General features: G+C 34.9%; 1 protein-coding gene across 2 annotated transcripts in view; it reads left to right on the top strand.

Annotated features, from left to right (window-relative positions):
- Window positions 1–21,900, top strand: part of LOC118268570 (proton-coupled amino acid transporter-like protein CG1139) — a 56,686-nt gene that overhangs the window by 29,300 nt on the left and 5,486 nt on the right. Inside the window, exons 1-3 of one of the 2 annotated variants that reach the window (XM_050704518.1) lie at window positions 10,140–10,268; window positions 15,426–15,505; window positions 17,443–17,577. In XM_050704518.1, coding sequence (XP_050560475.1) covers window positions 10,233–10,268; window positions 15,426–15,505; window positions 17,443–17,577 — 251 coding nt within the window. In that variant the 5' untranslated portion in view covers window positions 10,140–10,232. Of the gene's footprint in view, window positions 1–10,139; window positions 10,269–15,425; window positions 15,506–17,442; window positions 17,578–21,900 lie in introns of those variants that run through there. The other variant, XM_035583109.2, reaches the window with a different exon arrangement.

The following is a 21,900-nucleotide window of genomic DNA, read 5'->3' as shown; positions in this document are numbered from 1 at the left end:
ATTTAATTTTATTTGTTATAGTTTTTTGGTTGACGTCATTGTGTATCAAATATGGACGTTCTGTTCATTGCAATTTTGTTTAATTTGCTTTAATGTTTCTTTATTACTGGCGCACTCTGAGACATTTATTTATACTGTACGTTAGTAAAGATTTTGTATCGAAAATCTTTTCTAATGACCGGACTAAGTATCTAACCATTAAATTTCTCTGAGTACGGAGGTAAATCGTTTTTATGTTTCTCACTAAGTATACATTAAATTGAATGATAATAGGTGTCCTTTCTAAGATGTTCAATTAGACAATTGATCTAGGCTTAGAACTACAAGTGGTGGCTTATGTACTCATAATTAATACATAATGTAATGACAGATGAATGCAATTACATTACTAATTACGTTATTTGCCATAATATATAGTCGTTATACTTAGTTACCTACCTACTATAGGCCTTTTATTTTTTGACATTTCTAAATGTCTACTTATTTGTCCTATACTACTTTTGTTATATACTTACTAAAAATAAGTAGACGGAATATTCAGTATAAGTAAAGTACTATGTTTGATAACTCTAAGTGAATGTAGGACAGTCTTTTATAAATACATGTGATAAAACTACTAGCAATTTTTTTTTACATATTCACATACCCTAGTCTAATATGTCTAGTAATTTATTGCAACCTACTTTCCGAAGGTCAGTAAATTAGTATATAAACATATTATAGCAAACATGTTGCAGAATCACCCGACTGCAATCATTTCTCACTCTCGGCGAAATCCAGTACAATCTGGTTTCATCGACGAACGCCTAAGGGCCGGCACACAGTGAACGTATACAGGGTTGGCACTGAGCAATAAATAATTTTAGTAATAGGGTAAATATATTAAAAGCTAAATTAAAATTTATTATCTCTCCTAAGTATAGGTAATTAACTGTTTCCTGCATACCGCATCAAAGTCGGTTCAGCTAAACGAGAGATTATCGCGGACAAACATACAAACAGGTCAAAAAGGAGAGCCTCCTATTTAAAAAATCGGTTAAAAATAGTGCAAGATTTTATTTCTATAGTGTTAAGTCGCAATATTATGTAATATCTTAATTAAAGTTGTTTGTTAATTTCCTAAGGCGTGTTACCGCACTCGCGTTGTCTGTAAACTATTATTCCTGTTGATTCTTATGACCATATTATTTTTAATTTACTTTTAATAGGAACTTTAAATAAGTGAGTTTAATATTTTTGGTTTTTAAAATAGACTGTAATAGAAGTGTTGTAGGTAATATTCATATCTCTTTACTTAGACGAATATAAGCTTTCTATTATGATATTTGGACAATTTCTAAAATTCAAAAAATCTTGAATCATGATCGGTTGTAGATTTCGTCGTTGGTAGACATACTAGTACTAGGAGACTAACGATGCTAATTTTCGAGAGTGCTTGCAATATTATGACATTTCACTCTACTATTTGCACTCTTAGATAATACTTGTCAGAGATCGGCTTTGAATAACGCGTAATACATGATACGAATATTATGGGAAGTACTTAGATTTATGTGACTTAGATATAAATCACACATGAGGATAATTTTTTTCCAATGGATTTTTGTGTTTTGTGTCTCGTCTGAAGTTATCCTACCAATATTATATGTAAATGCGAAAGTTTGTATATTTATTTGTTAGTTACCTACTCCTGCGCGCCAAAACGGCTGTAGGGATCCGGATCAAATTTGATACAGGGGTAGATTATGGTCTGGAATAGGCTACTTTTATGTTCATAAATAGTCTGACTACTCTGACATCTGAAAATCTTAAAATACTGTCTCATTACTCCTCATGTTAAAATGGCGTGACTCAATTAATGTAATTCCTTAAGAAACACTATAAAAGTATAATGGACATTTAATTGTTTTAATTCATTAATTTGCAAACATTATTTTTTATTACCTACGATCATTTTCCTTGTAAGTAATCATGACAGTGACTTGTACATAGCTTTTTATTAAGCTGTTTATTTTATTATTTCTAAAGTGCCAACCCTGGTGTGCACCTGAGACAGCCGGTCTGGCCAAAAGGCTCGTTCTCAACCAATTGGCGATACCATAAAGAGTACCTTTATTATAAACATTACTTACCTCGTTTGAAGTAAATATCACCGCAGACTTACCGCTGACCTGAACTTTATAGCAACCAGCTACACACACTCTGCTTGGCTCCTTTTGAACCTAGCGTGATGTTTTATAGCCTATAGCCTCGGTAAACGGACTGTCCATCACAAAAATAATTATTGAATTTGAACCAATTAGGTAAAGACGATACCTATTCAATATAATTTATAACAACTGCTATAAATAATAATTATAGTACTTTATATTATTATATTTTGCCTTTTTTCTTTATTTAATCTATTGTCTTTACTACTATTATAATTTATTTATATATGTATAAGTATATACTCTATTCTAATATAAAACAAAGCTGAAAAGTTTAACTGTTTGTTTGAATGCACTAATCTACCGGAACTACTGGTCCAATTTGAAAAAATATTTTTGTGTTGGGTATGTTGAATGCACTATACACTCAGTAGGAGCCAGGTAGTGGATGAAAGATATCTAGATAGAAGATAGATATTATATAGACATATAAAATACTAGCCACTACCCCGTAGTGATATGTTTGTAAATATATGTATCTGCAAAATGCTATCATACACGATATTTTAGGTCTTGAGGTTCTTAGTGTTTTTTATTTATTTGTTCATAACCCGTGAATTTTCCTTGTTTTGTTTGAGTATTATGTTTTAGAAGTTCATTCACGTCTGTGTATTCAGATCCTGTTCAATATCATTCGTTTATTTATTTGGTTGTTCTTTTTTTGTTGACTCGTCGTTTGGTGTGGAATTGAATTAATTTTGGAATTCGTTTTTTTTTAAGATAGATTTTAAAGATGCGTCGTTATTTAGGTGTTTCGATTATCAATACATCGATATTTATATACCATATAATAATAATATTATATTATTATGTAAGTTTAGTATAATAATATAAGTAGAGAAATGGCATAGAAAAACATAGGTACCTAAACGCTTAAATAGATATCATTAAAAAGTGGTAGGCTGTAATATTCCCATACTTAGAGCTCATTTTTAGATATCTCCCTAGAGCTGAAATTAATATGTTGCACCGTATTCGAATCCAAAACATGTATCTCTAAATCACGCTTTAGATCGAAGGCTAACTTTAATCTTGAACAACAAACGTATCTAAACATTTGCTCTCAATGACTACCTATTTGCGTGGATTTTTCCATTAAACACCTATACATAAAACGTGAGACGCACATTAGTTTGGACAAAACACATCCATCTTTATATACGAAGTTAAATAACTAAATATTTAGAACTAGTAGTTCTTACTAAACTCATGGTAAACTGTAACTATAGATAAACCAATACAACGATAACTTTACAAATACATTTTTAATAAAAACTCACTAATATGTATTTATAAAGTTAACAAAAATTCAGAACCGACCGATGGTCGACCACTTATAATTATGGTTATAAGTGGATGCTTTTCCACCAGAAATGTACTATGCTACGTTGCTGTGGATGCGTTTGACTTCCACCAATCATATATCATTGGTACACATAGGCTAGCTCTGGTGGAAACGGACTCAGTTAAGCTATGTATTTTATATGGAAAGATGTGTGGTATGGATGGCTTCCCGACTATCGATACATCGCATACTCGAACTGCGATTCTTCCTCTCACATCTACATACGAGTAGCTTAATATTAGTGGAAAAGGTCACACAGTTTCACAGCTTAGCTATTACATCTTCGTAGCATTGCACATTTCTGGTGGAAAAGCACCCTAACTACTATCTGTGTAACGAATCAATTTTTTATTATTTTCTTAACTGCATACCAAATCATTTTGCTGATTGATTTTCCATCACATTGATAACTAAATCAATTTTATTTAGGTACAAGGTAATTTTGAAATGTCAACAAATAAAGAAATAAATAATAGTCTGTCGGTCTATCCGTTAGTGAAGCTAAGTGCTCGTTCCAAATTGTAGCTACGAATGGAGAAGTACGAGAAAGAACCTCCATTCGTAAGTATTTAAAAAACTACGTTTACTTTTTTCCAATCAATAATTGTACATATTTATGAGAACAATGCAGAGACAATGCAAAGCGTAACACAAATGGTAAAACTTACTAAGTTAATATACTGAAGAACCCCTTTGATCTAACATAGTCCTCACTCATATATACATACTGACTATCTGAGAGACTATCAGAAAAAATAAAGAATCTCCTTATTTCAATAATAATAAAATGTTCGATGAATTATAGACAAGAAACTAATAGCATTTTGTAAACGTGTAACGCGACACTCCATTTATGTTAACAAAAGAATATAACACTAAATAAGAAGAATAAATAAGTTAATTATTATTTTACATAACCAGTTTAATTAGGTAGGTAGTTCCTAACACATTAGAATTGTTATTTTTTTCTAATTAGGCATTACAGTGAAACAATACCCAATCAGCATCGTCAAGTCATATCAGTTAATAGTACACCGACCATTTAAAGTAGTTTATATAGGTATAGTGTAATACCTATAGGTTTAATAATAATTAAAACTTGGGAATAACGTAGTACCTCTGGTGTTGCGCGTGTATTAAGCGGCGCTGATCGCTTACCATCAGGTGATCCGTCTGCTCGTTCACCTCCTATCACATAGAAAAATAATAGTGGGCACTGTCAATAGTTACCTGATTTTTACCTTTACCTTTATTATAAAAATGTAAAAAATATTGACAGGATTTGATAGTGTTTGTTTCCATCAGTGGGAATTTGAAATAATTGGCTTCATGTAGCTATGCTTGATATTATGTAAACTTCGTATTAGCTGTTGGTTGCCCTAATATAAAATAAATAAATTAAGGTCGAGTACTAAAATATGTTCAGTTTTTACCCAAAATTGGACAAAATCAGTGTTAAGAATAAGAAATTAAGAAACTAGAAATACGGTACTTTCTACCTTCGTACGTAATTGATTCGCCACACATCTAATTGGTCGTGGTACACCGTAATGTAAGAACACAACAATCTTTACAGAAAATTTAAATAATAATTGAAAAGAAAAACTAAACAAAGTTGTGGTGACTCAGTAAACAAACACGCAAGAATGTTTTTGACGGAGGCACGGCATCTAACGTAATACCTAGACCTCGCTACAATTACTGAGTTCTGATCTAAGCAATCTCTAATCTTCAGAAACCTTGGCTTGAACAATTGCCGTCAAAGATGACATTATTAACCTTCCAATTATATCTGAGACCAGTAGATACTCTGGCTAATCTTGAAGAAGCCGTGGAAACATACAGGGGGCAATGTGTCAATTTGTTCCATGAATGCACTCATTCATGGCGCGAGTACCCTTGCATCGCCGACATATTGGAAATTAAGTCGGCAATAGCAATAACACTTTATTGCGATATGATTTATTTTTATTTACGCAGTTTCCTACTATAACTACAGCTAGTAAATATATGTAGCCACTTCGTATAAGACCAACATTAAAATTTTCCTTGAAATCCACATTGTTATCGATTGTTTTCTCCATAAAACTAAACAATATTTAAGTCGTTTTCTCGGAATCACGTTTTGTTTATTTTAATTAAGTATTTACAACCGTAATATGTTTAATTAGTTATTTTCCATAACAACAACACTGCCTATTAACATTTACATAATAGGTATCTATTTAAAAATGTACATAAAATCTGAATAAATGTTTATTAATGACCTTATATGCGTAAGTAATTGTGTTCGCCATTAAAACAGATCCAGTTCTAAGCAGTTTCCATCGTATTGACAATTTTCTAATTAGGCAATGTTATCACTCTAGAATCATTCCCAATTTTCTAGAACAAAATGCAATTTGATTCGTTGAACTTACAATAGATCACGCCTTTATTCATCTTCTTCTGCTGAACATAAGCTTCCTTCTCTAAAAAGGGGTTTGCCATAACACCCATGAATTTGGCAATCGTAGTCAGAATACCTCTGTATGTCTCTCTCCGTTCCTCAATAGCTGGTATCGGCTTAAGTACATTCACGAGTGCCTACAAATGCCAATTTTAACTCTTGATCAATCTAATGATGATTGTCGCACATTGACTTACCCACGAGGATGCAGGGAATCTCGTCAGTACTTACGTCAGTCGATTGAGTCATCAGCACGCCGCGACCGGCAGGAAGGCGGTCGTTACTCGCCGTCTGGTAACCACGGACCAGCTAACTATAGCATTACCCACACTTCCATTTAACTTTTCGAAGGAAAACGTGAATTAACTAAAAATAACAAAGAATTAATGGAATTGCCTCTGAAAGACCGATACCGTCTTCTATCAAAAAGAAGGAGAGTTATCGATGTTTGTTGGTTTGCTGAAAGTATTTCCAATTTAAGGTAGTATTGAATTGGTACGGCAATTATAAACAAAACTGATGACGCACATGCAATTGAAGAACTAATTTTTTTATGTTCTCTAGAAAAATATAGACTTTTGTTTTATCTGGGGGCACGGCAGTGCCCCCGCCAAGTCGAGCAAAAAAAAAGCGGCACGGCCGTACCATCCTTTTCTCGAAGCAATTCGGGCCTTTTTCGACCCCCTATAATTCGGTTGTGGATAAAGCAAGAAACCTGAATCTTCAGTAACTAATCCGGCATTGTATAAACACGGAATATTTAAAATTTCAGTCAATTTGAACCAGTAGTTTAAGAATGACAACTTGTTAAAGTTTCTAAATTTTGTCACTCACTGACTCACCGATCATCAAAAGTCCAAGGCACTTCTAGCAGACTTAGAAGCTTCATATTTGGAATACATATAGAGTTTAGTGTCTTAATCATGGGAAAACTTAAATATTTTGTAATTTCGGTCCAGTTTTCCAAATACACCAACTGCATCAATAACTTTGTAATCCCATATAAATATATGGGATTACAAAGTTATTTATGCAGTTGGTGGTTGGTGGTGGTTATAAATTTAATAGGTGTAGATAGGTACCTACCATATGAGGCAAAGGAGGGGGTATAGGGTGGGTAAGGGTGTGTTTAGCCCAGGAAAAGAAAAAGAGGAAGACTACATATAAAAATAAGAAAATATCATAAGACCTTTAACAAAATTCGTTAGAAGTAGATGGTATCAAAAAGAAAGGCTCTACAAAAAGAAGTGAGATCCCATCAAAAACATCCTGTAAAAAACCCAAGTCTCGCAGCTCAGTCTTTCTACCGTCAAAAGTTGTGAGATCCATGTAATACCAAGTCGGTTAATCTATTTAGTGTCTACTTGAAGGACCTTCTGTCTTAAGTTATTACATAAGTTATTATCATGCCAATATTAAAAATATTTAACGTTTTAAACAAATAGATCGACTTGGACATCGCATGAAAACAAAATGAATATTACAATATTATATTAGATTCTTTAGTCTCTCGCGCCTCACGCGATTGAAACTCTCGTTCCTGTTGGTCGCTGGCCCGTCGTGCTGTGTAGTGTGATACATACTAATAATCAAATCAAGCGATGTCCAAGTCGATCTATTTGTTTAAAACGTTAAATATTTTTAATATTGGCATGATAATAACTTATGTAATAACTTAAGACAGAAGGTCCTTCAAGTAGACACTAAATAGATTAACCGACTTGGTATTACATGGATCTCACAACTTTTGACGGTAGAAAGACTGAGCTGCGAGACTTGGGTTTTTTACAGGATGTTTTTGATGGGATTTCTCTGTCTGTTAGGCTAATCATGGTTGGTATCAACAACGTTTGTTTGGAACACCATCGGCCTACGCTTGAGAAAAGCTAAATACAATGTTCTACTCTTCCAGTTACTGGAGACTACTCTATTTCTGTCCCAGTAAGATCTAATTTATACCACCGCTCCCGGCAGTTTTAATCTCTTGAAACTGCATTTCCGTTCAGCGGGGAACTGTGTCAATTGTTGCAAAATTAAACTACGGTCCACTATAATAGGGTCTCCAATGAGAGGACGAGTCCAACAATAGACTCCTTAACGGGCCAAGAAAGAGTTGTAAGTGACAATGACGGTCATCCTGATCAAGTCCTGTCGCTTCACTACACGATACAATAGATAAGAAAATTTAAAAGCAAGGTTTTGCAAACTCATGCCTCAGTCAAATATATATCTCAGTTATGAGAATTTGTCGTTACATTGTTCCTACACATATTTTCATTTACCTATTGTATAATAGGTAAATGGTCAAATAATGTATCAGTGATATTGTATCAACATTTTTTTAAAAGAGTAACGATGGAGTTTCTTTCTCGTTCTTCTCCATTCGAAGCTACATTTTGGAACGAGCACCTAGCTTCACTGACGGACGGACTGACGGACAATTCCATTTGACGTTTCAAAAGTGCCTATTTTAGGATAAATTGAAAGAAATAAAGAAACTCCACAATTATGTTAAAAAGCATTATTTTCTTAGAACATCAGACTGCTTTTAGATTACAAGTGACCTTTGATCAAGGCAGAAAACGTTATCAATCTCCTTAGCCGTTCGTTATCTTGTTATCTTGTCAAGTAGCAACCTGTGCTACTCGAAGAGTCCTTTCATAACCAGACATAACTAGTAGTTAGTCCATAGTGCGTGTTACAGAGCTGTAAGTGGTTGTAAACCAGTATTAACCGGATTCGAGGGCAAGGTGAAGAGTGCTTCAGAAGAAGCTAGACAGATGTCCTCAGCGTGGCCCTTGAGTTACCAGTTTTCCAAGGCTGTGTTTTAGGTTTCTCTAACAATTCCTTATTTTATACATCAGAACTCGGGGGATTCAGGGGTTTCGAAGACCCTTTCCTTCTGAACCTCCGAATCCCCCAAATTCTCAAATGCCCAATCCAAGGGGAGTATTCGGGCTGTACTAATATCACTAACACAACGCAAGCGTTGTTTCACAGCGACTTCCTCTGCGAACATCTGATCTGATGACATTCACATTTATTGTGAATCTCTACTAGCGAATGCTTATTATATCTTTATATTCCAGTTAAAAGTTGTAAAGTCAGTGTGTTTTAAAATCAAATTATTATACAGAACTAAATATTTGAAAAGCAGACCAGTATTGCTTAACTATATGCCAAATGCCTTACACACTTTAGATCCTGCAAACTCCCACACACCTATTATGTATATTTATTTATCCGTCTATATTTACGTACCAAAAAATGTATTAATGATTTTTGTTTGCATTGCGATATATAAAAAGCTGTTTATCATTCAAACTACCTCAATTGCAATCACATAACGTGTTTACAGCAAAAAATGGTCTGCGAATAGTTGAATCTATTTCTGTGTATATTTAGTTGCAAAAACTGATGTGTACTCAGAGGCCCGAGTTACTTTTAGTGTTCAAAGATTGATTATTTGGCTTTGGTAGATCTAATACCGTATTAACGTTTTAAATTAAAGCCGTACATTATGTAACTCGAGCCAGAAATACCAAACCATTTAATGTTTGTTTTTGAGGCGGGATTATACTCAATTGACTTCTCTCGCCTTATGCGAGGCGAAAGGTAGAGTAGTGTCAGATGTTTACTTACTAAAAACCACCCCGTTCCTACTCCTGCTCTTCGACCCGGTGCCTAGGTAAACCGCTAGGTAGTTCGTAGCTTCAGAAACATAACAACGTCTAGAATAAATTCACGCATACATACTCATACTGTCATTATTGAAATGTTGTTTCATCATCCCTTTACTATGTATATCTTGGCAATCAATCAATGTTTGAAATACAACCAATTAACTAATTATCACCACATCTAAAAGTGTAAAATCATGAACGATACTCAAACACTAATGTCACGAACGTAATGTGTAAATTCCTGAAACTGTATCGTTTGCCATGGAGCTTGTTTTCATAGGGCCCCATATTTGTGTTTGTAATATCACTACTTTATAAACTGTGAAGGTGGAAATTCCCCGATTTATTTTTAAAAGTGTTAATTGACGGTTATTGGCATTTCCATTTGAATGATACGAAAATATCTGAACCGTAGGCCTCTTGTTAAGTATACGTTAAGTTAGTCATCAGAACTCGGTGTAATCTGTTGCGATCACTCGTGTTTTGACTGCTTAGTCTACTAGTAGTGAACTAAATGGTTGTATCCTGTCTTTTATTGCGGGAAAATGACATCAAACGTTGCATCCCTCAAAGCAAAAAAGGTAGGTTTTTCAACTTCATAATTCGCGATATTGAAATGTAGAGTGACTGCAAATGGTCGAGTGGTCGCAAGTGCGACTGCCGGACAACGGGTTTCGGGTTCGATTCCCGGGTCGGGCTAAGTATTAGAAATGGTGAAAAGTGGATGTACATTCTATAGCGGTATTACGTGTCGTAATAAGCACCTCTGCCTACCCCTTCGGGGATAAAAGGCGTGACGTTGATTTTTTTTAAATGTAGAGTTTTATATAAGTGTTAAAGAAATTATAACCATCAATGCTGACCATTACGTTCAATGTTCCTTGTCGTTCAGTATCAGCAATGTCATAAGCAGACATACTCATGCAGTAAGATGCACAACATGTTTCATACTTCAATGTAATATCAATTAGGTTAGTTTGTAACGCATTTTTCGAACATGAATAACAACGGCTACTTCAAATCCTTTCTCCATTGTAATATTGGCGTCAAGTTATGCAGTGTTGGTTACTTGTAAGAGTTGTAAGGCACCTCGTGTCATTGCCATTTACCAGCTTTTCATGTAGGCTGCTTAGCGGTTCTATATTGTGTCCAGAAATGACAATAACTCGCTTGCGTTTCACTTTTTCCCATATTGTTAGAGAAACTGTCTATTCTGTCTTTTGTTTTGTTACACACTTTTGTTGGCTGAGCTATGGATTAGGTGCTTGTCACAGACGATCCTCAGTGTAAAGATATATACTTATGTGATATGTGATAATCTTTATGTTTTCAATACTTAATACTCAATTCTTTATTGAATTCCATAATGAATTCCATAATGTAGGCTAAGGTGGTAAACATTTGGTAGGTAACAATAGGGGACCGTGTCGGGCACAGCAAAACATATTATAAACATATGTGAAGAGGACTTTACATTTAAATAACTTATAACAATTCAACTTAATCTAAAAGCAGTAACATTATACTAATTTTAGAATTAAAATTGTAGACTCTATTTTTCTAGTTTTAAAGATTTATCACTTAAATATTATTTTTTATTCGGTTGTCGATTGCAAATCTTGCAGAACGTACATAAAACTTAGCATTGAGACATTCGGTATGTTAATGTCATGTTGAAGGAAACAGAGATTGCAATATACATGATAAGTCTCCACAAGCGGTTAAGCAAACGCATAACTCAAGACTTAATAATATTTAATTACAACATAATATGCGCACATAATTGACGAGCAGCGATTATGAAGTAACATATTGCGATTTATTATACACATTATCATGGATACTGCTTTTGTAGTCAACTGTACATTTATTATTACTTGATAAAAGCTGCTGCGCTTGCTGGCGGGATGACAACTAAAATGTCGAGTTGCATACGAAATTAATCATTGGGGCAGGTTCGTAAAAAAATCTTGCAGCTCGCGTTCCTTGAATGCCATATTAGTTCTAATGTTTTGTCAAATAAGTCAATAATCTAAAACCGAATCCTATTTAATATCTATTGATATTATTATCAAAATCCGTATCTAAGGAAAATAAATAATCTCGCTTTCATTTGAATAGCTAACATAACATAAGTCAAGCAATGTGCATAATTGATTTAGAAAAAACTGATTTGGCTTTTAAATAGTCTCAATAACCTATAGTTAATGAGGCTACTATAGAGATAGACTTTTTTAAAAAGCTATGTGTCTATATCCTTTTTTCTATACGGATAAATCAATTGAGAATGTATACCTAAGGTAACACTGAAATTGGTTGATTCTTCGCTGCTATTCCTTATGAAATAAATCTGATACAATCCAAATCCACTGCGTCACCGGCAACCCGATGGGGTTTTTTTTTTTTTTTGAGGGGGAAAATCATCCAATGACTTCTCCCGCCTTGGGCGAGGCGAGAGGGAGTGTCAGACTCTTACTGACTAAAAACCACCCCGTTCCTTCTCCTGCTTTTCGAGCCGGAGCCCCGGTAAACCCGCTAGGTAGTCCGCAGCTCCGGATAACCCGATGGGGTAGCATTCTTCGACTGCTCAGAACAACTGAGCGACTGGGTGTCAGCCAATACCTGACAATGATCTGACAACAATCTGACAATGTTGTTTTCGTTTGTAAATAGGAGTGACGAATTTGTCACCTTCCTACTGTTAGACAAGAGACTAACATTGTAAGAAGATTTCTTGTCAGTTAATGAATTCGTTATTTTTATTTTGATTGAACTTTAAAGTCTGCTTCTGATTGTAAATACATAAAAAACAAGTCACCTTTACCAATAGGTATGGTGTTGACGTGTCATTATGTTATTGACTACATAAGTAAGTCATAATATTATTAAAAATATATATATTTAGGTAGGACCAGTGTATTATAGTTTCTATCTGATATTCATTCGAATATTTGGACAGTATTTTTGTTAAATAATTTATTTTCTGTGACTGTTTGTTGATCCTTTACATAGATACTATCACAATATTTTATTTCTGAAAGGTACTAGAAACAGGGTACCTAATTAAACAGCCATTTTTCACCAGATCATTAGATAAACTCGTGACAATAGGGACGAACCTATTGTCTTACATGGAATATGGACCTCACAACTTACTGGATTTAAAGTCCCATCTCCCCTAGATGTGACAGGGAGCGTCTTCAGAGGTCCTCCATCTCAATCAGTACTGCGCTTCTAGTCTTGCTCCAAGTTACGTCGACAACATGGACTTTATACCCCTACTATAACTAAGACATATTTAGACTAGACTAGACAATCGTGAGCTCTGGATCAGCAGTTACGATAAAAGAGACAGTTCACATAAAATGATAAAAAGACTCAAAAGCAACCAATTTAGGGTCGTAATTTCGACTTGTTATCTTAACTACTGGAAATTTCTTGTCGTTGATCAGAATGTCATGATTTTATGCCTATATACAGACATAATACATTAGTGTTTCCCCACCGACAACACACAAAGAAATACTCACTTAAGTCTTTGACTGCCAATAGAAAACTGTTGAAGGCAAATCCTCCGCTAACGTCGGTCACCGGTGACCCCCGTGGCGTTTAAAGTGTTAAAAACATATTTACTTTTCTTATAAACAAATCTGTTTTACAAAGAAATCTCACATGGTGTTTGTGTCAATCGTCGGTTAGGATTTTACATCGAAACATTTCTCAGTAACCTAAGTTGATGTATGGATTGATAATTATACCAATTTAGCACCTACCACATAGATTATTTACGAATTTACTTTTATATAGATAACTTAGATAGAGTGGTTTTTCAGCCAATGAGTCAGTTAAGAGCACTTACAATTTGATAAATTTTGAATTCGAGTTCTATGTGTTCTAAAATGCATTCTGCTTATAACTTTAATAGCGTTGTAGGCGTATAATCTGAAATAAAAATTACTTTATACAAAGAATTACAAAATAATAGAAACAAACAAATATATAAGTGCCTTTTATAAACTATATTATTGATTTGACAACATAAAGTTGGTAGAATTCCCACGTTCTATTACAAACACAATAATTATACACAGTTTAAACCGCAACCGTAATATATAGGTAAATGGTAAACAAATACCATTGTTATGATATTTGAAATAATTCCATAAACAAAAATTACCTAAAGGCTAAAGGCAAATTTATTTATTCCTCGTCACATTGTTCCGAAATGATGATTATTATAGGTACTCGTGACTGCTGCGTGAATCATCATAATGAGTTGAAAATGACAATTTATATTTAGGTACATGGCTCATTTATTAATCATTTCCAATGAAATCGGTTATACCTGGTGGGTAAGGAAAATTTCCATTACAATCGTCAAAATATAGAGGGGAGGATAAATTTGACGGGAATCGAAGTTAGGCCAAGGTCCACGTAACAGCACGCCATATGCAAGCAATGACGATTGTGAACTGATTACAAGACTAGTAGCTATCTTGTTGTTGTGGTACTAACTAATTTTTAATTTGTGTGTTTATGGATTTTTCTGAAATAAAAAAAGATTAATATAAACTGTGTCCACGATGCATCATTTGACGAATGCCTGCAGCCAGAGTGATGCAACGTTGCCGCTCCGTGGACACAGATTTTGTTGTTTCAACTCAAGATGCAAGCTTTCGTCTTGTAATCGTCAGGCAATCATCTACTTATTAACGTCGGGGCTGTGGACTACGTAGCGGCTCCGGGCCGAAAAGCAGGAGTAGGAACGGGGTGGTTTTTAGTTAGTAAGAGTCTGACACTCCCTCATACGTCGTCCTAGGCGTTAGAAGTCATTGGACGATATTCCTCTCTTAAAAAAAAGCATGTTTATGACGTGCGTTCACGTGGACAATGGGTTTGAAGCTGAAGATACAAAACTTTTTGTACTGAAAATTGTTAGTCCTACAATCGTTTAAAAGATCTCATTAAATAACTATACAAATCTCACTTCAGATGATCCTTAAATATAATAATGACGGCATTACAACTATTCTTGGAAAATCTTGGCTATTTATAGAAGCAAAATGGGTATCATTTGTACTGAAACTGTAGCAGACAGTTCCACGTGATGAGCGCCAAAATACAGCAGCGTGCAAATAGATCACCGACCGTGATACTTCGACGATCGGTTTGCGTGGGCGCGCCTATAAACAAAATCTTAGCCAATCTTAGCGCGAGATATCATAGATTTCGGTGATCTAAATTCATTATAGTGCGGTTTCTATTCCCGAATTTTATTCAAATACAATAAAACCATGTAAACTGCAAATACGAGTGACTAGCGAAAAGTTTTCTATTTTTAAAACGTGGCTACATATTAGGGCTTTCTAATATTTAGGGTGTTTTAAAAATGTCAACCTCATTCTAGGATATTAAACGGCAATGAGTCATCTTCATTACATTTTTAAGCATTCCGTGAATCTGAATGTGTAAGGATATTTATCGAAAACAAATAGGTCTGTTTATATAGCCATAAGAAAGTTGTAATATTTAAGTTGCTCGTTTTTTAACCGTAGGTATCCCATAAAGAATATGGTCAATTTCTTATACTTACTGTTATAGTAAAGTAGATACTTAGTTAGATCAGGTACACTAGGTACTTAGATTTATATAAATACTTGGTTATTAAATGCCATAATTATTTAAACAACTAAACAACTATGACGAAAGTGATATTAAAATCCATGTTTTTATTCCAGGAGCCAGAACAATGGTCTCGGCGGCAGAGCGGGCCGATGATCAACCCGTCGTTCGAGCCAGACGACTTCCTACCACAAAGGTAAATATTAGACCATAATATCTACCCCTGTTCCAAATTTCAGCTTTTTTAACAGACGTGATTGAACACACTAACATAAAACCTTACAAACATTCGCATTCATATTATTAGTAAGATTGACCAATTTGTGACGTCATTGTTGCCATTTTGTTTAAGTAAAAGTGGTGCTCTACATTAATAACATCACGACTTTTGTTACTCGTAGCGGTAGCCAGAGCACATGTTAAATTGGTAATTTTGGCCAGTTACATATGTTATGAGTTATAACTTATAAGCCACATGCAATAGGTGAGGTTATTGCCACCGAAGCGTACAAACTTACAAAATTATGCTCAGTTAAATAAAAATGATATGAGTTTAAAGTATATTTGTAGACGTGCATTATGTTTTCCATTAAAGACAGTTAAATACACACTTAACAAAAGGTTGAACCAATCAATGGTAAGCAAATGTCTCGCTTGCCAATTTAGCTTGAAGGAAAAATAATTTAAAATGAATAAACGTTGCATCGCAGACACGATAGGGTCAATTCATCCCAGAACCTTTCCACCTTGGAACTGATAGACTAACGAATGAACATGAACATGCAAAGAAAACGACATGAGAACTAGATCGCCCAGGCGATTGACGTCAACCCTTAATTACATATTGTTACAATAACAATACAAACAATGCGCTATGATATTAGAACACCCATTTATTTATGCCCACTTTGGCGGTGAACAGGTCAGCCTGATTCATCTAGGTACCTCTGATATTAAAGTTAATGCACACCCAAAATTGAATGGCAAAAACGCAACACGTTTCGAAAATTCCAACTACCGTTATCAAAATATATTTTGCAAACTAGTTCTACTTAAACTGCAATATATATATTAGGTATGTCTAGGATCATAAATATATGTGAAGTAAAATACCGCTAAACATTAGATCCTGAATCATAGATTCAAAAATCAATCTTATTCCTGCAACATTTGATTTTATTGACCTCTAGTCTATTCTGGTCACATTAGCATTTTATTCCAATAAAAGTGCATTTTTGAAAGTCATTTAATAAAATCTGCAGCTTTATTTCCGATTCATTCGTTTTCAAACGGGATTTTGTTTGTAAACATTAACCGATCTACATCGAACTAGTTTTGGTAAAACTCGCCAAGTGATCTAAGCTAGATTTACAAAGTAAACATTAACATGATTCTCTTCACGACTCGCGCCCAATATATCAAAGAAATCAATAAATGTAAACAGTAGAATCACAGCTTTTATGAATACTTGATGTAGAACGTCGCCTCGGTCGGTAGCTGCATAATGACTGCAAAGTCTAAAATAATGGCGTGGCCGACTAACAAGCCCTGTGGCTTAGTATACTAATCGATATCCAGATTTATTTTTGTTCTATTCCATAACTCCTCCATTCTGAACTGAATGTAGGTTAGTTGACAACCCTTTGAGGCGGGTGCTTGTAGTTGTCTACGGGGTGGTGTTATAATCATTGCGGTTTGTACGTCACTAGTACATGGACGTCAACTGTGTTGCTGCAAATCAATAGAGTCAGCAACATCGGTCTCCTAGCAATGGCAAACTGAAGGGGCGATGGAGGGGTACGTGCACGTAACCTTTAGCTTAATATCACAATTTGCAAAAGTTTAATTTTATTCTAATGCAAGGTAAATTAACGATGTATTTGTATAAAAATAGTGGCTATTTGCAAGTGGCAAAAGTAAGTGAGAATAATAAACATTCGTTAGACGGTTACAAAAGAATATGTTTTGCTTAATGCGAAGTTTTGTAAGTGGTACTGTTATTTTGTAACAATAGTTTCGTGGATCAGTGTTGGTGTGTTAAATTAAGACGTTTACTGTATTAAAGTTTCCTAAAACCACGGAATCAACTTATCGTTAATAAAAGACGGTAATCTATGTTTGTTTGCTCGGCAGCCTGTCACCGGTGAAGGATGAGAAGAAGAGGCCGGGAGACAAGAGCATCTTCCTCGTCAACATGAATGAGAAGACCATCCCCGAGGTTGAGGAGTACGAGCCCTATGACAACAGAGTCGTGGAACATCCTACGACGTGAGTACACACTTATTAACTTTCCTTGAAATGACACGTGCACTTTCATTGAGTTATTAGATAACCGGTATATGTGCTTTTCAATTTTGACAGATTTTTGTATCATATTATATGTATGTCATAAGGATCATAAAGTATTGTGAATCCGCTTCGAAATTTACAAGTATGATTGTCAGCCAATGAGATCACGGTTTTTACGACAAAAGTACTTCAATCCAACGATCTTGTTTGTCTAAAACATTAGTACCTACCTATCTGTATTTTTATCTATTTATTTACTGCTTCAAAGCTATCGTCAATGAACAGTCGTAATATGTACCGTACTTAAATAGATGTCACCGGAACATAATAAGATCCGTAAGCTGATAGATTTTAATAATACTATAATTAATTAATTTTAATATACGTATAAAAGGTAGAGCAAGTTTAAAATTATCTATACTGTTTATGTGCCTTTCCTAAATAGATAAATAAATAAATATTGTGTCCCTAGCGTGGTTTGAAACTAGTCCAGTTACCTCATCGAACAGTTACGTGAGTTAAACATATAAAAGTGATTTTAATATGTCACACAACAATTTAACACTAATATACTGTCAAAGAAATAGAAAAAGAGAATAACATTAAAGACAATAATAGGCAATCTTGTTCATTGTATATTATTTAATGCTTATTGGTGGATAAAGTCAACATAAGATTAATACGTATGTGATACGTTGCAAAAGATCCTAGATTGGTTCTTGACATGACACACTTAAAGCATTATGGTGCTTTTCCACCAGAGATGTGCTATGCTACGTTGCTGTGGATGCGTTTAACTTTCACCAACCCACCAGAGGTTTGCAGTGTAGCTATGAGTGCGCGATATATCGACGTGCTATAGCCATCCACAGCGCACATCCACAGCACACATCTTTCCATATAAAAAAACATAGCTTAGCTGAGTGCTGCAGTGCTAAGCTATCTTACTCGCACAGCTACATAGTTTAGTATCAGAGCAAACAGTCTAGTAGTTTCACAGCTTAGCTATTACATCTTCGTAGCATAGCTATAGAACATTTCTGGTGGAAAAGCACCCTAAGCATACACATGAAGAGTAAAACTCGTGAATAACTAACGAAAAGTAGTTTGTTTAGTAAACAGCACATTTTCTTCGTACAATAAAGAAATCAGACATAAACTAAAAGTCAACATCAATTTTTCCTTACATAATTTCTTTGTATTGGCTATTAAGTAGCAAACTGCCCACTTGAATATGAAAAGAGTTAGTTTACTAGTGTGAATGGTGGGCAATTTAAATGTCATGTTTGTATTTCCTAATAACTACGTTCTACGACAGCTTTTTTTACTATTTTATGACTGAACTGAAACCTGCACGGAGGACAGGTGACGGCAATCAGAACGGGTCATTTAATATTGAATTATTAATCAAAGCCTTCACACTTCATCGTTTGTCAGTAGGATTGATTGGAAAAGCCTTGTTATTACTATACCGTATTGCTAGTTTGCGACTATACTTGATTTATTTTACGTAATATGATGCTAGTTAACTAACTCGAATGGCTAGGCAGTCATAATGACATACAAGTGTTTTATTTTTCTATAACTCAAATATCACTTAAGTATATGAGTTGCAGGGTTTGGTAACTTGGCTCAAACAAGAATAGTAGGTACCTTTCCACCTCCAAACCTTCAAACTAACGTAGGTAGTCCCTTTTGCCAACCCCCAGCTGGGTACTGCCTAAGGGGTTACCGGGGCTCCGGCCTGAAAAGCAAGAGAAGGAACGGGGTGGTTTTTAGTCAGTAAGAGTCTGACACTCACTCTCGTCTTGCCCAAGGCGGAAGCAGTCATTGGATGATTTTACTCCTTAAAAAATGTACCATTTTAATAGAATGGTTACGCAATTATAATTTCTTTGTTGGTGGTGCTGATCAGTCTGCCAGGTTGCATCACAAGACATGTAAACGTCTTTTGCATAGACATAAAATATCACATCTTCAAGGCTATACTGCAGCCCAGTAGGTATTGGTATCAACTGAGCAATAATCACAAATACAAAAATTTACTTCCGTAAGAACATAATTTTCCTTCTCAAGCTTCCTTTTTAAAACTCGATGATAAATGGCGCCAAGGATTTTTCCTTACACGGATACCTAATGGCAACGCGCTTGGAATGCAGATATCTACATAGGTAGGTAAAATAAATAAAACGTTTATAAGACTTTGCTCTTATTTCTAACTTTAATGTTATTCAACTGTACTTACCTTTTCTTTTTGATGTCGGGGGGAATCCTACAAAAGGTGCCTAGTTCCTAGGGAGGAAAGACTAGGAAGTGTGTGATTTTTACCTTACTAAAACTACCCCGGTGGCCACCTTCAGCTCCTGTAAGAGGCACCGGGTCCTCTAATAGACTTGCCCCCGAGCATCCACGGTGCGACACAAGACGGGTTCTGCTCTCTTGCGATCCCGCTCAGCAGCCTCCTTTTGTGACGTTACTGGTTTACAAAATGAGGCCATTTCCCACAAATTGCATGTCTCTGCCAGCATAAAGGTCTTGCTAGATCTTGGCAACTAGGGCCCACCGCTCCGAGGCCCACGCTGGGCAATCCACGAGCGAGTACAGTGCGAAATCCAGGTTACCTCCGCCCCAACTGTAGTACCTACCTATCTTTACAACAGCTAACGGTATTTGTCTAATTATTAAATATAGCATCCATAGTTATGACAGATTTTCTTGATGATTCTCTAAATATCGAAACTAAACTTATGGCACATCATAACACAGTACATTTGCCAATCCACCTTTGGGTGAATAAAGACAGAAAGGACTATTAAAGTTATATTATACCTGTTATACCTACATAACATGGTTCACGTTATTTATCAAATGTACATTAATTATGTATACAAGCACGTGTGGCAACGTGTTGGACAGTGGACAGCTTGCGGTGCAGCAAAGAACCTGCGTTGCACCTTAAGTACCTACTAGTAATTGATTAAATCAAACAAACTACTATTGCGGAAAACTACAACGAAATATACATAATTTGATTTCAATCACTACCTAGTTCTGTTTGCAAGAACCAATGTACTTAGATATGAGATTAAAACATTGCATCACTACCTACAATAACTATAAGTACCTTCAAAGATTTATTGAAATTAACAATGGCCACACGTGATGTGCAAATTATAAAAATGCCATTTTAATGCAAAATGACTTTATAGATTCGCACATTAAAAGTGATTAGGATTCAAATCACGAACATAAGCAACCTTGCAAGTCATACAAGAAATTCTTCCGTTTGCCATATCGTGTACAGAATATTACAATAGTCAGTCAGTCAGTTACTTACTCGGAAACATTGTAAGTTGCAGATCTGTAAGTTACGTTAAAGTAGTGCCAACTGCATTAATGTAACCAAAGATTGTATTGTGAACCTAATTGAAAAATAAATAAATTAAAAAAATTAACAAACCCGACTGCATAAAAAACACTTTAAATAAAAACTGAAAAGTAAAAAACAAGCTTAGTCTACTACATATTGAATGATTTTAGTCTAGTTTATTTAATGGGTCCCGACTGTTACCTACACTGAATTATGTTTCGCATAAGATTATTATTTTTTGTGTATTGATTATGAAATTATTTAATTTTGTGGTAATAGCATTGCTATCTACACTTTTCGACTAAGCTTGTTTTTTACTTTTCAGTTTTTATTTAAAGTGTTTTTTATGCAGTCGGGTTTGTTAATTTTTTTAATTTATTTATTTTTATTTAACACTTTTTAGTTAGTTATAATACGGCTATGTGTTTCTCAAGATTTCACCCGCGACACGAGAGAACTACTTCCAATACCAAGATAATAAAAAAGTAACACACGTCGATCCAGTTATTTTAGATTGATTGCGTAACACAAAGAGTAAAGGAATTATTTCTATATGTCAGTGATATACCATTTTGGAATCCTCATGATGAGCTCTTTAATTTGATACCCATATTGTAGCAAATAAAAAATTTTTTTTTTCCTTCTATCTAGGGCGCCTCACGGCCGCCATGTTGGTTTTTGTTTTACGTCACATATCTAAGAACACTTGGGTAATTAAGACGAATCCAACGATGCCCTGATTGTCAAAATCCATCAAGCCGTTTCGAAGAAATGAGGTAATAAAGAATATTATGCACATACATACAAGATACGCGCGAAAAACATAACCCTTCCTTGGCAGTCGGGTAAAAAAGAGTAACCTATGCAGTTTCTTGCTCGTTCTTTTCCATAGGAATCTACACTTTGGAACGAGCAAATAGCTTTACTAGAGG

Source organism: Spodoptera frugiperda, chromosome 25 (assembly GCF_023101765.2).
Source record: "Spodoptera frugiperda isolate SF20-4 chromosome 25, AGI-APGP_CSIRO_Sfru_2.0, whole genome shotgun sequence".
Lineage (NCBI taxonomy): Eukaryota > Metazoa > Arthropoda > Insecta > Lepidoptera > Noctuidae > Spodoptera > Spodoptera frugiperda.
The sequence above is the reverse complement of the archived record's forward strand: the minus strand, read 5'-3'. Positions and strand labels throughout refer to the sequence as shown.